This window comes from Phragmites australis, chromosome 23 (genome assembly GCF_958298935.1).
Source record: "Phragmites australis chromosome 23, lpPhrAust1.1, whole genome shotgun sequence".
NCBI classification, from domain to species: Eukaryota; Viridiplantae; Streptophyta; class Magnoliopsida; order Poales; family Poaceae; genus Phragmites; species Phragmites australis.
In genome coordinates this window covers 19,389,798-19,408,523 of record NC_084943.1, presented here as the reverse complement: position 1 = coordinate 19,408,523, position 18,726 = coordinate 19,389,798, and the positions used below count along the sequence as shown (strand labels likewise).

At 39.6% G+C, this 18,726-nt stretch overlaps 2 protein-coding genes across 2 annotated transcripts; one reads left to right on the top strand and one right to left on the bottom strand.

The window, feature by feature from the left end:
- Nucleotides 1-3,809: 3,809 nt before the first annotated feature.
- On the top strand, nt 3,810-6,606 carry LOC133906501 (uncharacterized). The gene is made up of 4 exons (XM_062348424.1): nt 3,810-4,146; nt 5,430-5,457; nt 5,565-5,614; nt 5,871-6,606. The coding sequence occupies exons 1-4, from the start codon at nt 4,055-4,057 to the stop codon at nt 6,121-6,123; spliced, it is 423 nt and encodes a 140-aa protein (XP_062204408.1). The 5' UTR covers nt 3,810-4,054; the 3' UTR covers nt 6,124-6,606.
- A 4,203-nt stretch (nt 6,607-10,809) lies between these two features.
- On the bottom strand, nt 10,810-17,038 carry LOC133906181 (protein DEHYDRATION-INDUCED 19 homolog 2-like). The gene is made up of 4 exons (XM_062347987.1): nt 16,704-17,038; nt 16,435-16,592; nt 11,537-11,799; nt 10,810-11,238 (listed from the first exon to the last, which is right to left on the bottom strand). The coding sequence occupies exons 1-4, from the start codon at nt 16,762-16,764 to the stop codon at nt 11,136-11,138; spliced, it is 585 nt and encodes a 194-aa protein (XP_062203971.1). The 5' UTR covers nt 16,765-17,038; the 3' UTR covers nt 10,810-11,135.
- Between the last annotated feature and the right edge of the window lie 1,688 nt (nt 17,039-18,726).

Below are 18,726 nucleotides of genomic sequence, written 5' to 3'. Positions count from 1 at the left end.
GGAAACACCGCAGGTTTTTCGCTGTATTTTCAGTCTGTTATCCCTGCATCTCGTCTGAAGCAGATCAGAACTTCTAGGACCTCTCGTGTCTCTGCAACATGTATTTTTTTGGAAAAAAAAAACAAGAGAAGTTCGTGCTGCATTTCCTCCCATAATCCGTGCAACTCCTCGCGCATCTTGGCCGCCGTTTATCTCTGCATCCATTATATATGCATATGCAAGGTCGCTCACATTTCATGGACATCGTGACCTTTTTTTTCTTCAGAAACTCTATCTAACCATAACCACACAAACCTCCCTTATCAGAGACCCAGACTATCTGTAATACCTAACAAAAAGAGGAAAAAAAAAACAAGCAAATAAGTCAAGCTGAGCCCAACACCATCCCATCCGACCGGAACCGGTTCCTTTGACATGAACGTCAGAGGGCAATTGTCGCTGACATGTGGATCCAGATGTGAGGGGCCCACATGTCAATGACAACTGCCCTATAACATTATGTCAGACGAGCCCCGTGGCACCCGACCACCCTCCACTCAACATCCCCACCTCACCCGGCTCCCAACCAAACCCTGGGAGCCACCGCCGTTGGCGCCTCCCGACTGGCCGTAGCTCACCACCGCCCCGCTGCGTCCGCTAGCTCCCCTGCCGCGTCGAGCCGCTGCCATCCCGACCATCGTCGCATGACCGACCACCATTCGCCGATCGCCCTGGTAGCTATCGCCTCGCCGTCGCGCCCACCATCGCCCAATCACACTGCTTGCACCCGTGTTCGCTGTCACCCTGCCATACTGCTTGCGCTCGCTCCCACCGACGCCCGGCTAGAGCGCCTTCCAGCCACCGCTGTCGTCGGCCGGTGGTTGCATGGGGGAGCAGGGCGGCCAGAGAGCCTTCCAGCCACTGCTGTCGATGGCCAGGAAAAGAAGAAAGGAAGGAAATAAGAAAGAAAGAAGAAAGGAAGGAAAGAAGAAAGAAATAAAAGAAAAGGAAGAAGGAGAAGAAGAGAAAAGGAAAAAAAAGGAGGGGGAGGAAGAAGAAATGGAGAAAGAAGTTTTGGGAGTTTTGCCGATTCCATCGTCGGTTTGACCTTCTCGTTTGAAAGGTGATCTTTTCATAGTCGTTAGATGCTTATGAATTAGTGGGGATTGGTCATTTTCTATCATCAGGTTAGTGTGTTGGTCAATCTGTTGCGAGCAACGACTTAAATTAGAAAATAAGGTTTAATCGTTGTTGATTACAACCATGAGCTAATAATGAAAGTTGTAGGTCTAGTCGCTACCTTCCCGTTGGTGCTAGTCTCGCTTGTGTTTGGATGAGTGGTTTAGGAGTAATTGATAGAATGATATCATCCATCGAAAGTTAGTTCGCGTGGTGTTTTGCTCTTTGGACTTTGACCTTGTTAGAGGAAGTTTTTGCTTGGTGTCGTGCGAGCTGAGTGGTAGATATTTTTCCGTAACCCTCGATTGTTGTGTTTGCGGGTTTTTCGGGCATAAGAGCGTATTTCCTTTTTGCTTTTCTTATTGCGGTATTTTGGTGCTAATTCATGCACCTGTTCAGGTGGTGCCACTTCGAGATGCAGCTAGTTCCCATCTTCGCGCCGGTGAAGGAAAGTAAATGTAACGAATAGCTACGCTTTAATTTGTTATTTGGTTACATCCATCTTTTAATTATCGCACGTACTAATAATTTATTAAATTAAATATGATTATGAGACTTACTGTCTGTCTTATGAAGAATTGATGTTTTCCATAGATTATGAGGTAAAGTAAGTGAGATATGTCTTCTCTCTTATAATTGTTTATATTCATCGAATGCGAAGTATGTCGTATATATCTATGTTAGAAATTATGTCTTTTAATTATGCTTAATATCTTAATATTTACTTTCTAAAGTTTACTTGAATTCTTGAATTAAGAAGTGAAGTAAGCAAAATTTGTCAAGCTTAATCATATTTTTCAGTTATTGTTACCTTGTTCAACTTATTATCTTTGTTAAAGATGAATATTTAATAACTGCAGCTAAATAGCTTATTAAAGTAATTCAGTTGCTGAGATTTTTGAATCTTAGCTTTGTTATCTTTCTAGGTGCGTCTGGAGGTGATGACGAGCATTCGGGAGGGGTAGCAGCACGACTTATGTATAATCACCTTCACCTTTTTGGTTTTTGGTTGTAATATCAGCTCGGCATCTCTTTATCTCGTCGTGGTATAGTTGTATGTTTGAGATAGGTTTCTCTTGCTAGAATGCTTACTACTGTTACTGTGATGATATATTTATCTCTCTGTGTAGTGATGGGTCAGTTATATATCTAGTTATAGGAAAGGTGCTACTGAAATTTTTATTATTTGGTAGGCTCATAGGTAGGTTAGTAGCGCTCCGAGCTTGTAGTGATCCATGGTACACTATCGTATTACATTTGAGCTCAGGTAGAAGGCTATGTTTTCCTTGTAATTTCTCTATCACTTCTCCTGTCCCTGCATCTGATTTATCATTATTTCACTATGCGCAGTCGTCTTCAGTCCCCCAGTGTCCTTCCTAACCAATTGTTATCACAATTGGCATTGTAGACTGATCAGTTGCTTCAAGAGCTTCATAAGCTTCCCAAGGAAGATGTCCAGTTCTCCACGCTTGATCTCCAGGCACAGAATCCTCAATTTTTTTTTGAGCAGGGACAGAACTCGGCGCCGAACTTGGTGCATGTAGCTGACCAAAGGAATTTCTTAAAACATAAAGAATTTATAAGTTTCCAGATTAACAACAGAAAATCTTTTGTCTTAGCCAACAGCTAGCATGCCACTTGTTAATAATTGATTCCTACTTGCCTATTGATGAGTTTATACATAACAACCCACATTTGCTTTGCTACCACACATTTGAAAAACAGATGCTGAATTGATTCAAAATCCCTGCAGAAAGGACAGGTTTTTACCTTTAACATGTTGTCTCTTCTACGAATTGTCCCTAGTTAGTGCTTTATATTTAGATAACAACCATTGAAAATTATGTATCCTTTGGACGATTGTCTGCTTTACATCTCTGGACGATTGTCTCATTTGGCAATGTTCTTCTTCTGGTATGTATAGGGCACAGTCATTATACAATATTGTCAACTATAGGTGTATCATGCCTGTATACTTACCTGCTCCTTGGCATATTAATAAGATGTAAAGCAGATTGTATGAGCTACTTGGCATAATTCTAGCCACAGTTGCATCATTCTAGGCCCTACATATCTCTGAAAGTACATCTTAAATTTGAACCATCCGGATTAGGTTCACATGTCCTGTACTCATGGTCAATGATAATATTCCACAACTTGTCGTTGTCTAAACAATACATTTTCGGATCCAAGAGTCTAACAAACAAACAAGCATCTGAATCTTTTAACGCGGTTGCTCGAGATACGCGAGTCCCAGGGTTTTAAAAAGCTAGTTTTTAAAAAGTTAGAAAGCTGGCTTCGTATAAAATAAACTAAAATTAAGAAACTAGCTGAGAGCGACTTTTGTGACTTTTGGTGTGCTTAGAAATTAAATTTTTTTGTAAAAACCAATAACTAAAAACTAGTTTTAACAAAAGCTCAAAAACCATAGCCCAAATAAATATACCCTATGTATACTTTGCACATGCAAGACCTCTCTCTCCTCTCAGGACCTTTAGCTGATTCACTTATGCGGTAAACATGTTTGGAGAGAGTGCGGCTAGCTTGTCAATCAATTTGGCTGCGCCACCTTCAGTAAATTTACTGAGTTCAGGTAAGTGTTCCTATCTTAACGAGTATCAGTAAGTGTGTTTGGTTTCCCGAATGAGATTTTATAAAGCTACATTATATAAGTAGGATGAGGAAAAGTAGGTTAATCATAGTTATATTTGTTGAAAGAGAAGTATTTGATTGGTTGTATTTGTCTGAACAGAATGAGCTGAGTTTTTGTTTGGTTAACTGAATTTGAGATTGTATGAGTAGATATAATAGTTGATTATGATTGTTTACTCGTGTAAAGATGATTTTATATCATGTTTTTTCCTCTGCCAGCTTCTCTTTCTAACATTTTGTTGGCATGCGCCAACCTGATCTGGTTGGTACTGCGCTTTCACAGATTCAAAGACATGTCGACCGTGCCCTTCACAAGTATCATGTAACGATTTCTAGGTAGGATATTTTTTCCTCTCTTCTGTAAGCATTTAAGGTAGTGTTTGGTTTATTAAATAAGATGGTATATGTATGGAATGATCCTGGATATGTGTCATGTCCATGTGTTTGGTTGTTTGAACCATGTCATCTTATCTAGGATAGAGTGATACAGATTATGAGAATATTTCCTTAATATCTTGTTCTACCTCATTCAGGAAAATTGGTCGAACAACTCTGTACAAGTTCTGTTATCCTCTAATCGCTTATAGTTAGTGATGATTAGTGACTATCAGTAGTTATTAAGAATATTTAGTTAAACATTAGTTCCAATTAGATATTATTGACTATAAATAATTATTATTATGGGTATTTAGTGATGATTATTGACATAGTATATAATTAGCACAGTTTATAATGATTAGTACTAATTAGCATAGTTAGTTGATAATAACAAATATAAAAATTATTATTATTGTAAAATAATTAAGTTATACATGGATATAATATATGACTTTTAAGCAACTAAACATATTCTCGTATCATCCAATATATCTAACCAAACACATTCTCATACCATTTTATATCTAACCAAACAACCTACTTATACCACCTTATCTAGGACTATCCTGTCCATCCAGGACAATCCCATCCCATTTAACTTCGTTCAAACAAACAAACACTACCTAAGTGTCACCCTCTCTTATAAGGATATGGATTTTTTTTTTCCAGAAACAAGAAAAAATAGGATTTTACCTCATGGGTTAGTAGCACTACGGTTAGCTCAAAATATTGTCTTGAGGAATTTTTGTGAGAGCGCAAATTTTTTATGTAGGTTGTTATGGGCCCTGCTCGAGAAGCACATCTTGGATTGATTTGTAGGAGCACTCCTGTATTTTCTTCCCAAAGTTTGGTTTTTGATTTTCTGGCATAATTCTTTGAAAAAAAAAATCCTATTTTGCATTGTGATATAATCAACCAGGTTCGGTATCAAATAGTAGTATGTGTATTTTCAACGTTAAACATTTCCTATGCTTTATTTGTACTTCTGTTTCCTTGTGAAATCTCAGTCCTCTTTAGATGAACTTGCAACTCTTTCTCTCTCTTAAAAATGATTTGCTAAGTTTTTTAATTGTTTTACTGGAAATCTTTCCTGCAATTATTGCCAGGTTCAGAGCATACATTCTTACCGCTGTCATTAATGTCTAGGCATAGATTTTGTCTTTCATCAGAGCACATTTGTTGCAGTATTTCCGAAACTCAACTGTGTTCGCTCTATCTCTTTTTTTTTTATTTGATCACAGGCAGATTGAGGGCCTCCGTCATCAAGTGGTTAGATTATCTTCTCCAAAATAGCTTCCATACATGTTATTCCTTTCTGAGGAATCCAGTTGATGTTCTTATGAACTCGTAATAACACTCTGGCATGAAAATTGCAGGGACGATTGGCGCATACGTGTTCCAATTGCCATTCTGGTGAACACACCAGGTTCGAAACCGACAAATTTGTCTCAGACTGAATGTAGGATGTGTGCTTCATTTTGCCTGTTGTCTAGTCTACATTTCTATAACTTGCCTTGTAGCCATTCAGCTTATGAGCTTCCCCAGATAAGTAGTTTACAACATCCATTTCATGTTGCTATGTACGGAACAAAGAAGTATCTGTGTTAAATTCATAAAATGCTAACCAAATATATCTCTGTGCTGGGTCCTTTGTCACAATGTCATTCATGTCGGTGTTTCAGATTAGAGCCAAGCCAGGAGCATGTTGCTGCCAATGGATCAGACACAAACATTCAGCTGCGTTTCCTGAATGATTGGAAGCCACCTATTTACACGGATAAGGAGATAACAGATGAGAACAATGCGGCTATCAAAGTTGCAGTGTTTGGAGGTGACAAGATAATCAAAACTGGTCCGCTTTCCAAAGCAAAAATTGAGATCTTGGTTCTCCATGGTGGCTTCTACAACAAATGCCGGGAGAACTGGACTGAATAGGAGTTTGACAAGCATATAGGGATAGGTCGAGATGAGCAAGGGCTTGTGCTGGGGACTGCGTGGTTGGCCAACGGAGAGGTAGAACTCAGCCAGATCCGATTCAAGGAAGGGTCATGCAAGAAGAAGTTCAGCATGGCTGCAAGAGTTTGCAAGAACCAAAATACTGCTGGTCGGGTTCGAGAAGCTATCATGAAGCCAGAGAAGGTTAAGGATTGCAGAAACGAATGTAAGAGTCCGGACTTTTCTTGTCAGGTTTCCTATTCTTGTCAGGTTTCCCAGGATCAGGTCACGGCAACAATTGTTAGTAAGCACACAGGCCCTGCATAATGCAGTTTTAAGCTGTACAAAGCTATGTTCTCTAGTAGGTAATGTAGGGTGTTTATCGTGTGATGCTTCTGTAACATGGGCATTACTAGCCATTGTACTAGCATGATGTAAATGCTACCTTTCTGTTGTTTGTTTCCGTGTGTTTGCAAATGTACAGGTGACATGTTTGCTAGTACGTAGAAACAGAATTCTGTGTGTTGTAATATTTTGTTTTGAAGAAGTGTATTATCTCAGAAATATAATTTGTACTTGATTGAATTTTCATGTCCATTGAGAATCTACACAAAAAAAATCTAGATTACCAAGAAAACTACGTCATAAAACTCTTTTAGTTGGCATTTCAAGTTGAAGATATTTTTGCGAGAAAACACCCTTCTTTTGGTCTCCGAGTCCAAATTTTCTCCGCCAAGTCGTGCCAATAAGAAATTGCCAAGTTTTGAACAAAATGAAAAAATGGCAATAAAAGGATAATCTTATCAATTTTTTGACACAAACAAAATGACACATCTGTAGGGACCAACTATTGGAAAATCCACATTGACTATTAATATTGTAGCAAAACAAGGAACTTTGAAACTTTGGAAGCCATCATTTGCATGGTTTAACTAAAATACGTTCATGACAGATTGCGGTGATAGATGAACATGCATTATTCTTTAAGGGGAAAAAAACTAATATGTTTCATGATGTACCTATGCGATTTGGTTCTATGTAATATGTAGTTAGTCTTACAGTTCCGGCTCATGACATTGGTCGGCGTTACCATTTATTCATTTGTTATGAGGAAAAAATAGTACATATTGAAGGAGTGGTGTACTTAATTAGACATTTCTGTTCAAGAGCAAACTCAATTTGATTTGAGTTATATATGAAAAGGACAAGAATATTTATTGAATAGTGAATGTGCACACTAAGTAATTCTCTTTTTTATTCACACCCACTCCCTGCCAAAAGGGAAAAAACTAGTACGTAATCGAGTTTTCTCTTGAAATTTGCATGGATGTAACACGTCATTCCCTAGCTCTAGTAAATTTTCCAACATTTTTTTGAAAACAATTGAACCCCTCTTTCACGCATTCGCAATAGCGAGCATACATTCATGGGATATATATGATCTCAAGTTATCAACCATCGCAACTTCTACCACTAAACAACATGAGAATTCATAAGTATTTACACTAAAAAGGTACAAAATAACTGTGTAAAGGATGACAAGCATGAACGAGAATATTTGATAAACCAGGCTAAGCAATGTCACACCCGATTTTAAGATCAAATCGAACGTAGACTATATGTATACTAGGATGAAGTTACATACACGTAGTGATATCATAAGTAAGTAGCAGACATAATATCCTTTATTACAATATTACTTTATTACATCAACGACCCACTGGTCTAAAAGAAAATTTACAAAGCAGCGAAAAATAAACTCAGCACAATGCTCAACTCCACAGGCAATTGACAAAAAATTCATCGCCTAAAACTCAGCTCCATCTTCTGGAAAATTCTCGTAGTCTTCGTCTTCTGAGCAGCAACAAGGTTACAGGAGAGAGCAAGCGTGAGTATATGAAATACTCCGCAAGTGTGAGAAAGTATGACATGAGCGCCAAAAGTCAAGATAGGCTTAACTCAGAAGTTTATTTACATAAATAATATTTTATTAGTAAAACAGTTATATAGGTAACCTATTTACTAGATGATATATTCTCAAAACCTTAGCCAAGGTTACAACCACCTTGCTTCACAATTGAGATTCCAACCACCTATAAATGAAGCTAACTCGAATCATAGTTCTCACCATTGTGATCCACCAAATCCAACACAAAACTAACCCAGGAACACTGACTAATCATGTGAGGAGTCCATACCACTCATGACTATGAGTATGACTGATATATCAGTTTTCACTTTGTGGAGGTCATACACTTTACCCACAAAATCTGTCTTCCTGTTTTGCCAAGTACCCGTTGACCGACGGATGACTCTTACACACTTCTGATGTGTGTGCTAGGAATCCACTTCAAAGCCTTTCCAACGCCTCTTTCAACACGTGTCTATCCGCTGAGATTTCACCACCATATATAAGTGGAGTACACCCTACACCCCAGAAGCCCCCTCTTGCGCCTTGCGGTTCCAAGAAGTACACCCTTCCATCTCCGTACTATAAAATGATCTTCACCATGTTGAGAGAATAGCGAATTACTCAGCTAGGCCTATCCCATATCAGGCTTATGGTTATACTATTTTTATGGGTAGTCGCTACACGAACCGGTCCTTAACATGATCTGAGCAAGACCGCCATCAACCAACACAGGGAGATAACCAGTATTCAACAAAGCCAACATTCTTGCCTGGAACACATCCACAGGCCAACCATCAAGCCAACTTGCCCAAACCTTACTTTCCAAGTCTAAGCATTTTACCAACATTATCATCATGCATTATTAAACCAAACATCATTTTCCTATTCTATACATGAGTAAGCAACACTAAGCATAATCTAGCTAAACATTATAACTATTCTACGGTTACAAGGAAAATAGGAGAAAACTAGTAAACCCTAACCATGGATATCATATTTGATGAGTATGCAATTTGTAAAATAAAACTTTGTAAAAATAGACGCAAGATGTTCAAAGACACTTATTTTCTCTGAAGGATTGCTCGAAATCCCTGAAGTCTTGATCTTGGAGGTTGTCGAACGACTCCAGAGCAAACTCCTCGACACGTGAATAAAACAAACAACACTAAGAATAAACACTAGACAAAGCAAATACATTAAACAAAAACTAGAACACACTAGAGCACAATTTTAAAAAGATTTGGGTGGTTTAGGAAGATTTGGTGCAAGAACCACCTAAATCGGAGCAACTAGAACTATGACTAAACGAATTGTTAGACGGCTAATAATGACAAAACTATTTAAAAAAAATTAAACCTAATTTTTAAAATAAATAAAACATTTATTTAAATTTTTCCATAATTATTTTATAGCATAAAGCTAATTAAAACAATTTTAATGATTTTATTTACACTTTTCTGGAAATAAAACTAATTTTATATGCAAAAAAACATATTAAAAGTGTTTGATTTATCAAAGAAAATATTTTTATATATTATCAGAATTAATATAGATTTTCCAAATCATTTTTCAAACCAAAACATTTATTCTAATATATTTGCAATAATTTTTACTCTAGAAAACATTAAATAGCATTTACAGAAATAAAAACAGATTTAAAAACGTATTAAAACATTTATCTAAACTATTTCCCAATTTTTGGAATATTTTCTAAATCGAAAACCGAGAAAATCGGATTATTACGTAATTTTGATGTCACTAGCCTACACAGATGCTGACTGGGCTCGGTTTGCTGACTAGGATCACCACGTAGGACAAAAACGCCTCGTGGCTTGCTGACATGGCACGCTGACTAAGCCGACGACTATTTAAATCTACACCGCACGTTTTTTATCAGACGGCCGAGATCGACGAGGCGAACTGATATCTAAACTTCTAATCCTAGCCGCCTAATCTAGATCGGACGATGGAGAGCGTGGCCTACCTCGGCTCCGACGTGGGAAGATGTCAACGGAGAACGGCAGAGTGTGACCATACGATGATGGAGAGCTCGTTTGACGGGGTTGCGGGCGTCGGGGAAGACCGGGGAGGCTCCGCGTCGGCGACACTTCATCGGCGAGCTTCGGCGACGAAGAGAGCTCGATGCAGCTGCTGAAACTCGAAGGTGAGCAATGGTGAACGATGAGATGAGGACGGAGAGCACGGGCGCGAGCTTGAATGGCGTTGAGGAGGGGGCATGGAGAGGTCCGACGATGATGGGGTGCAGCGAAGCTTCGGTAGCGTCACGTGAGCTCTCTGGTGGCGTGAACCTGACGGGAATGGAGGGCGTGAGCGCAGTGTGTCAAAGGGAGGCTCGGCCGAGGGTCAATCGTGAGTTTTATAGAGGGAGGAGGCGGGATTGAATCGGCCAGTGAGATCTTAAAGCAGTGGCAAAAAATTACGGCGCGATTTCCTTCTTCCTCGTCACTTTCCTTCGCAATTGCTCGCGGTGTGATGGCGTCTTCAATACAGGGCTTCGGGCGTCCTTACTTTACTTGAGGGTGGAATCGACAGGGTTTGAAACAGGCGGGATATACATAGGAAAGGACAGGAGATTCGGGGAAAAGAAAGATGACAATGAGACCCACAGAGCAGTGACAGAGAGTGAGAGAGAGAAATCAAAGAGAGAGGGAAAACGGGCGCGACAAGCAACCAGATGTAAATGGAGAGATCGAATTAAGCATTACCAACAGCACATGCACAATTAAAAAACAAAGATGGTGGAACATAAGGTCTGCGAGAAACAGGGTTGACTTTTGCGGTATCTCAGCCTCCCAATATACATAAATCACGTCCACAGGAGCTTCCCCATCGCATCTAATGTAGCAGGAAATTACCAAACTATACAAATACTAGCTGTTATTGCTCACGCAGCACCGATGTACATTACATAATACGAGCACTGATATTCACAATTTTTTTTTCTTTCCTTCATCCTAAGAGCAATGCCAAACCAGAGTCTTCACTCTTCACAGCAGCAGCTTGAGCTTGGTATGACACATCTGTCTGGTGGTAGCAAGAGCTGCTTTCTCAGTCGTTGATTCTTTGGACGAGCCACTCTTCACAAGATGTCATCAAACATCAGGGACAAGACGAGCCCCTGCACAAACTGGCTCCTCCTAGTACGCTCCTCCTTAACCTCAGGGAGCAAAGGCTCCTCAGCGCTGGAAAATAAAATCCAATGTCAGTGCATCACCATGTCGAACACAGATTCTGTTATTGTAAAAGAAAATGTTCATAAATCTCACTATTTATCAGATACATTCCACCATGTAGAAGGGCAATAGACTTTTGAAAGTTAAAGATTATGTGAACTCACTCATAAATTTATTACTAACTACGAACTATGAAACAATGGTGTAACGGGAACTGACCAAAACCTTCAGATTGGACTCCTTTCCCCTCAACAAATAAAGGCAAAAGGTGAATGAACAATGTAGAATGTGAACAAATTTCCATTACCTTTCTGCTGCTTTCTGCTCCATGGAATCACTTCCCACATTCGTTTCATCCAAGGGCTCTTGCGGTGCATCCTTTGGCAAATCTACTTCAACGAAATGACCAACAAAAGAGGATAGTAGAGGATCAGGCACTGTGCTCATTGGGGCAGCACGTGAAGATCCACCATAAAGGGGCTGCAGGTTCTTCTCACGTAGATCTTTTTTCAATAAGGCAAGCGTTGAAGAATGCGACCTGTATGAACTTCGCCGGTTCCTCCATTTGTCCTGCATATAAAATTCAGTGAAGGGAGTCAAATTAAAAAAAAAACATGATCTGATATCAGTCATAAATGACAACCTAATGAATACAGTTAAAGAGGGGTTGTTGGCACGAGAATAATATGGAGAGAAAATGTCTGAACCTGATATTCCGTTTGCTATCTTTAAATTGGGATGTTGAAATTCTTTACCCATGATATCATCTAATGCTAAGCTTGTGGACCCTACCATATCAACAGGTTATTTGTAGTTGGAGCTTATGTTAAGGTTCTGCATATGTTTTACTACACAGAACATAGGTGATCCAGTACTTAAATTTCTGGATGTGGCAAAAATAATGTTTCCTGTTTCTTGCTCGCTATAGTGTTGTCTACATCCAGGAAATAGGGGTACCTTTTCTTTTTGAAATATATCACAAGTTGTTACAGTTTTTTTGGGTACCCTTTTTTTTGTTCTTTCAGGTGTGCCCAGTTTGTATGCAACCAGTCAGTGGGGTCTCCTTGTCAGAGTTATTCTGGTTCCATGAGATGAGCCATTCATACACAGTTACACACTGCATTACTACTATAGTATTATAGTTACTGTAACCGGATTGGTGAGTGAACCAGTCAGGTAGCTGTCTCAGTAATTCAGTGATCCAACCAATGGTTCATCAATTGGACCAGAATTTTGAATATGTTCCGAGTAAAATGTATTCTACATTAATAAATATGCACTGAAACCTACCCCAACTTGCTTCGGACAAAAGGCTTTTTTGTTGTAGTTCAGTTGTTGTAATACATGTGCACTGAAGTGTAGGTCAATACCATACTACCTACCCTTGCAAAGAAACAATGATAGAAAAGCCAGTAAATCCCTTGCATGTGAAGCCAAAAAACAATGATTCAGAAACTCTGCATTCAAATGAAAAACAAACTTGACCTTTTTCTTTCCCCTACAAATAATCCTATAAGCAAACCGGACAAGACTAGGTTTAGGTTCTGATTTTAATACCTTTCCTACTGCCAAAAAGATGGGCTAGCACCTGGGTTGGATTAAAGCAGGCACAAGGGGAGCGAAATGAACAGCTGTAGGGCTGTAAGTGGATTAAGCTTAACCACCACAAAATGGGAATTGCAATATAATATAAATAGCACCTTGCATAGCCTTAGTCCTTCAAACAGAAATAATACTTGTGCAGTTAACAACAAAGAAAACAAGTGAGGACCTGTAGTAGCACATAAATAAACAAGACAACAACTAGAAGATTGCATCTAACAAAGCACCATGAGACGATTAAAAAGTTAAAACATTTCCATTCAAAATGAAACATGCACAGTCATGAACAGTCTTCAGACCACTGGGTACCCCAATAATTAGCAAGTATTATATCACCTCAAAATGAATGAATGGTAATGGGAGAACTCATGAAAAACTTCCATACACATCCACAGAGAATAAATGGAGCAAATTTCCTAGTACTAGGTATCGTTCACAAACAACAGAAATTGATTAAAAAAACAAGAGAAGGATTCTAGCTCAGCCGCTCAGATTAAGTAGTATACCATCACGTCAGTGAAAACAGGTGGAAGAACCGACAGAAGAGAAGGGCGACAGTCAATTAAACATTTCATATTTTTCTTACATAACAACTAGAGAGCAAAGCAATAAAAAACATAAATCTTATCTGCACTGAGATCAATTACCTATGAATCACAGAATAAATCTTGGTATTTGCTGAAACAACACTTGTCCTCCAAAGCGAAAAAAAACTATAGCAAAATACACACTATCACAGCAACACGCTAAAGTATAAACTGTAACCAAATACACACTATCACAGCTACAACCAATATAGCAGTAGCGCTAATCATCCACTGTTTTATAACACATGGCGAAATAGGCAAATAACAGCCACTACACATCATGTCCTATTTTGAGCTAGTAATGCATGTTTTATAACACATGGAAGAAGTAGGCAAAGAACAGGCAAACAGCCACTACACATCATGTCCTATTTTGAGCTAGTAATGCGCAAGCCATAAATGGGCTTCTAGCCCAACAATGGTCAACCAAAAATTCCAAAACTATTATAATCAGACAAAAAAGATGTAAAATACTTTACTCATCAAGGCTTAAAATTCTCCTATTTACACCACTGTCAAAAAACTCAAGGATGCAACCATGTGAACTATGTACAATAACCTTCAATAATTTGGACACGATAGGATTGTAAACTCTAGTTTTGACTCTTGAATGTTGATATTGCCCATTATCAAGCAACATTGTCCTAAATGCAACTTATGTTGAGAGCACCATTTTATGTCATTGGATTTTCAATTAATGATCTAATAATGTACTTTAACCTACGATTCTAAGTTGAATGTGGCGCTGTTTTTTTATTTACTAACTTTATGTTATGTTCATAGTATTTCAAGACAAAATTAAAACAATTGAACAGCAATTTTTTAATTAAACCATGGAGTACAATAGCTGCTGCGATGATGGTTTTGTGGGGGCGTCAATACCATACTACCATAATTGTGAGCTAGATTGTTAGGACATTAACACAATGTACTTGCTAACAACCCAATGAAGAAATGCACAAAGATTTACCAAAAGTAGCTAAAATTTCTGACTTGTCACGAATTAGAACATATAATTCATCTGCCCAACTAAAATTGTGACACGAAACTACACCTTTTGTATATTCTATAACCTCAGTCAACCACATGAGCATTGCACCAAGCATTTCTTAAGGCATCAAATCTATCGTCACAATGGAGAGATGAACAGAGGCATTAACTAGACAATCTGCACATGCATAACCCAATCAAACTAGGAATATTCCAATGTCAACAAGGGAAAACCGCTAAATGGCAATGACAATATAGTAGAAGCACTCAATTGCCACCAAATTTCTGACTACAACTAAAATCCTGAATCCGCAACTAAAAAGATCTCAGACGCATCTGCAGTCCATGAAAATTACATAAAATATTCCCATCCTGTTGCACTATGGGGGAAGGCCTCAAAGCTTTTGACTAAAACACCTTATAAAACCGCTCAAGTTTACTTCTTTCCTTAAGAATATGGATAAATATTTCGCCTCTAAACATTGAGAAGCTAAGGGTATGTTTGGTTTTCTTGCCCCCCCCACCTAGCCTTCCCTAGCAAGGTTAGAGGACAAGCAGCATGTTTGTTTCCTTTGTTTGGTTTGAATTTGAGTAAGGTGGGCCAGGATTTCCTTGCTTTTGAGGGAGAGCCAAATTAGCTCTCCTCCCCTGGCAAGGTTTGCCTTGCCAAACCTTACCAAGCAAGGCTAGTGGGAAAGGAAATGAACATGCCCTAGAATACCTAATTCTGTTGGAACAATCAATATTTTAGACAATTCTTATCAACTAAAAAAGAAATATTGGCGCCTGCTATAAATTAATGGAAACATTGCATGGGAAACACATAAAAAGACCACCTGTCCTCATAAAGGCAAGGGAAAATAATCCTACTAAGGACTAAAAGGCTACAGCAAGAAAGTCGAGCATTCAACAAGCCTGTAATGCAATGAACAAATATTTCGGATAAAAATCGTACCAAAAGCAATAAAAGCGTCCAAGTATAGACTAATAAATACACTTAAATTGATCCTACTACTAAAAGCATGAATTTTGAAACAAAACAACCACCTTGGATGTAATATTAGTGCAACCACACAAACACTACATCATGACCACTCACAACATCTGAAATATCACAATGAAGGAGAGTTGAGTTAAAAACTATAACAAAGCATAACTTCACATTCACGGTACAATCAAATGAGGGGGGGGGAGGGGGCAATCTTTACAGCTGAAAGCAAAGGAAACAAGCCAATATGCCATCCTAATGAGCAGAAGCACCTTAGACAGCCCAAAAAATCTGATATTTGCAACTGAACTCATAACTTGACAACTAAAAGCAGCTCAAACCTGCCATCATATGAGCTGAAGCGCCTTACATGCCCCAAATAATCCTATATTTGCAACTAAAATCCTAGTTAAGAACAAAAGGCAGCTCAAACACGTCATATGTATGAGCACAAGCAACTTAAATCCCCCCCGCCCCCCAAAAAAAAAAAAACTTTGCAACTAAAAATCATAACTTAGTAACAAAAAGAAGCTCAAGCACACATAGTATATGAGCAGAAACACAGAAACGCCTTATGCAACTGAAAAATTCAATCTTTGCAACTAAAATCCTGACTCGCAACTAGAAGCAGCCTAAACACACTTGGCATATAAGCATAATCACCCTGTGCACCTGAAAAATCCTATCTGCGCAAATAAAATCTTGGCTGTGAGACTAAAGCAGAAAAGACACTTGGTACGGGAGCAGATGCAGCTTACACGCCCAAAAAATCCCATCTTTGCAGATAAAATCTAGCTCAATAACTAATAGCAGCTCAAAAACACTTTGTATGGTAGCAGCAGGACAATAAGCACCCGAAAAACCCTATCTTTGCAAGCAAAATCTAAGGTCCATGACTAAAATCAACACACAGACGCAGGCATTCCCCTAAAAGTAGAAATAATAGTTCCAGTATGTCGTATAAGTAAGAACCCTAATGTTTGCAGCTAGAAGCTCCTAAAGCCACCAAAGATCACAGAGCTGAGATCAAGAAATTACCCCGGCCTTAGTCTCCTCCGGGTGCTCGTCGTCCATGTGGCAGAACAGCTCGACGCTGTCGAACTCCTCGCCGCACAACGGGCACGGCATGTCGTCCACCGCCCCCGCCTCCTCCTCCTCGTCGCTCCCCTCCACCTCCTCGAGCCCGATCAGCGCATCTGCAGGCCGCAAAAACCCCATCAAAACCTCCACACACAATCCTCCAAATTCCAAACCGTGACCATCACAAAAGAAGAAAATCCAGCGGCAAGATCGGATCTTTGGTTCACCGAAGCACGAGCCGCGGCGCCTGGTCTCGGCGGTGAGGCGCTCGTACGCTTCCATGTTCATGACGGCGAGGCGCTCGGGGGCCGGGGGGTTCTTGGCCGAGCCGGGGGTCCAACCGGAGCTCGCGAGAGCGGGAGGGCGCTGGCGGAGGTGGTGATCGGCAGGGTTAGCCGCCTAGGGCTAGGGTTTTGCGGCGGGTGGGAGGAGGGGAAACAGAGGGAGCCACCGACACGAGGGAGGGCACCGAGGCAGGAGAGAGGAGAGAATATGTGGGTGGCTACGAGGGAGGCTGGGTATCGGGTGAACAAGGGGAGCTCTTGCTCAGGGAGGAAGGCGGCGCTTTTGTGGATACCACCCTCGAGTTGGTTGGAATTGTTTTCATGTGGTGATGTGTTGAATCCAATGCTAACAAAGTACAAGTTGTCTACCTCATCTTCTTCTTCGGCAAGGCAACGCCCCTTTTATCAACTCAGTGTGCTTTCATTGTTAATCTCATGGCTAAATGCATAGCCGTCTTCTCTGTCAAATGTCATCGACATAGCAATTTGCTCTAATGTTGCCGTCAATTACTTTCACCACCTGTAATCGTATCTTTCCCAACACTGTCACTCTATCCAAATCTTATAGGCCATTTGGTTGTCCTTATGATCTAGCATGGCTCGTATCTAGTAAGTCAGACTTATTTAAGCTAGAGTATATGCATATAGTGTTATTTTTGATTCTTTGTATATGTTTAGTCTGACAAGAAGATATTATGTTTAGTTGTCTGCATGAGTATATATTGCATGAGATTAAAATAAAAAAAACAAGTGTTAGCATGGTGTTTATTTTGCATAAATACACTATATAGTACTTAATTTATCATATTAAGCCTTAATCCAATTTGAAATATACTAATATAAATTAATACTTACTAATTATGCATTATTACCATCATTAATTATGTGCATGTCTGCATCCCACAAGCCTGACTCTGGAAAAACGTAAATCATTTTTATTTCTGTGGAGCCAAGTTGAAACAGTGTTTTTACACCTGATAAGCCATGTTTAAGTACCCATCCAGACAACTAAACACCAAAAACTTACATCTCACAAACCTAATCAAACCTCGTACAAACAATCAAACACCCTGTATAACCCATCACATGTGATTCCCATGTCTGTCGCCGCCACCGATCTCTCTCCTCTATTCCCATGGCCAGCAGCATATTGATCCCACACAGACACTGTGGCATACTATCAAACATATAACCTTTTTACAGACACTGAAATTCCTATGCTGAATGAGCCACAGGATAACCACTAACCTGGCCGCTGTTCCTGCAACGTTGGTCACCGGCACTTAGTCATGGAGTAGCAATTGAAATTCTTCGGGAGTGGTTCTAACAGAATTTGTTCCATGGCGTGCTTGTCTCATTTTAGCTGGAATACTAGATTAATTTGTTATGAGATATATGCAAGGTTAATAAGCCCTAGCTAGCCCTAACACATGTCTTGTTTCCATGCATACTTGGAAGGTGTTCTCTCATTCACGCGATGAACCATGTAGGGCAGCAAACGCAAAGGTCGTGAGAAAATGGTTGTCGGTGACCTCTGCCTCTTCCTGCTACATCACTAGCTACATCCTCTCGTTGATCATATATTGCTTGTTGTCGGTACTCCTCGATCCCTTTGTTTTCTAACATCGGCAAGGTTCAGGTTCTAAGGTCGTTATCCGTTGGTTTTTCCTAGGAAAAAATCCAAAATTAGACAATATACATAAACGTATTTGTCGGAATAGATAATATATTATCGTATTTACAAATTTAGCGTCTGTATTTGACGTATCATTTACCGAAAATAGATTTTCAGTACACCGTACGCTGAAAAACCCATATTCGACACATCATGTGCCGAATATCAACCGTATTCAGCACATGGTATGTCGAATATGGGCTACAGTGCCGTATTCGGCACATGGTGTGCCAAATATGGGGTGCCGAATTAGTGACCGCACGGCGGCCAAAGACCATGCCGAATATGACC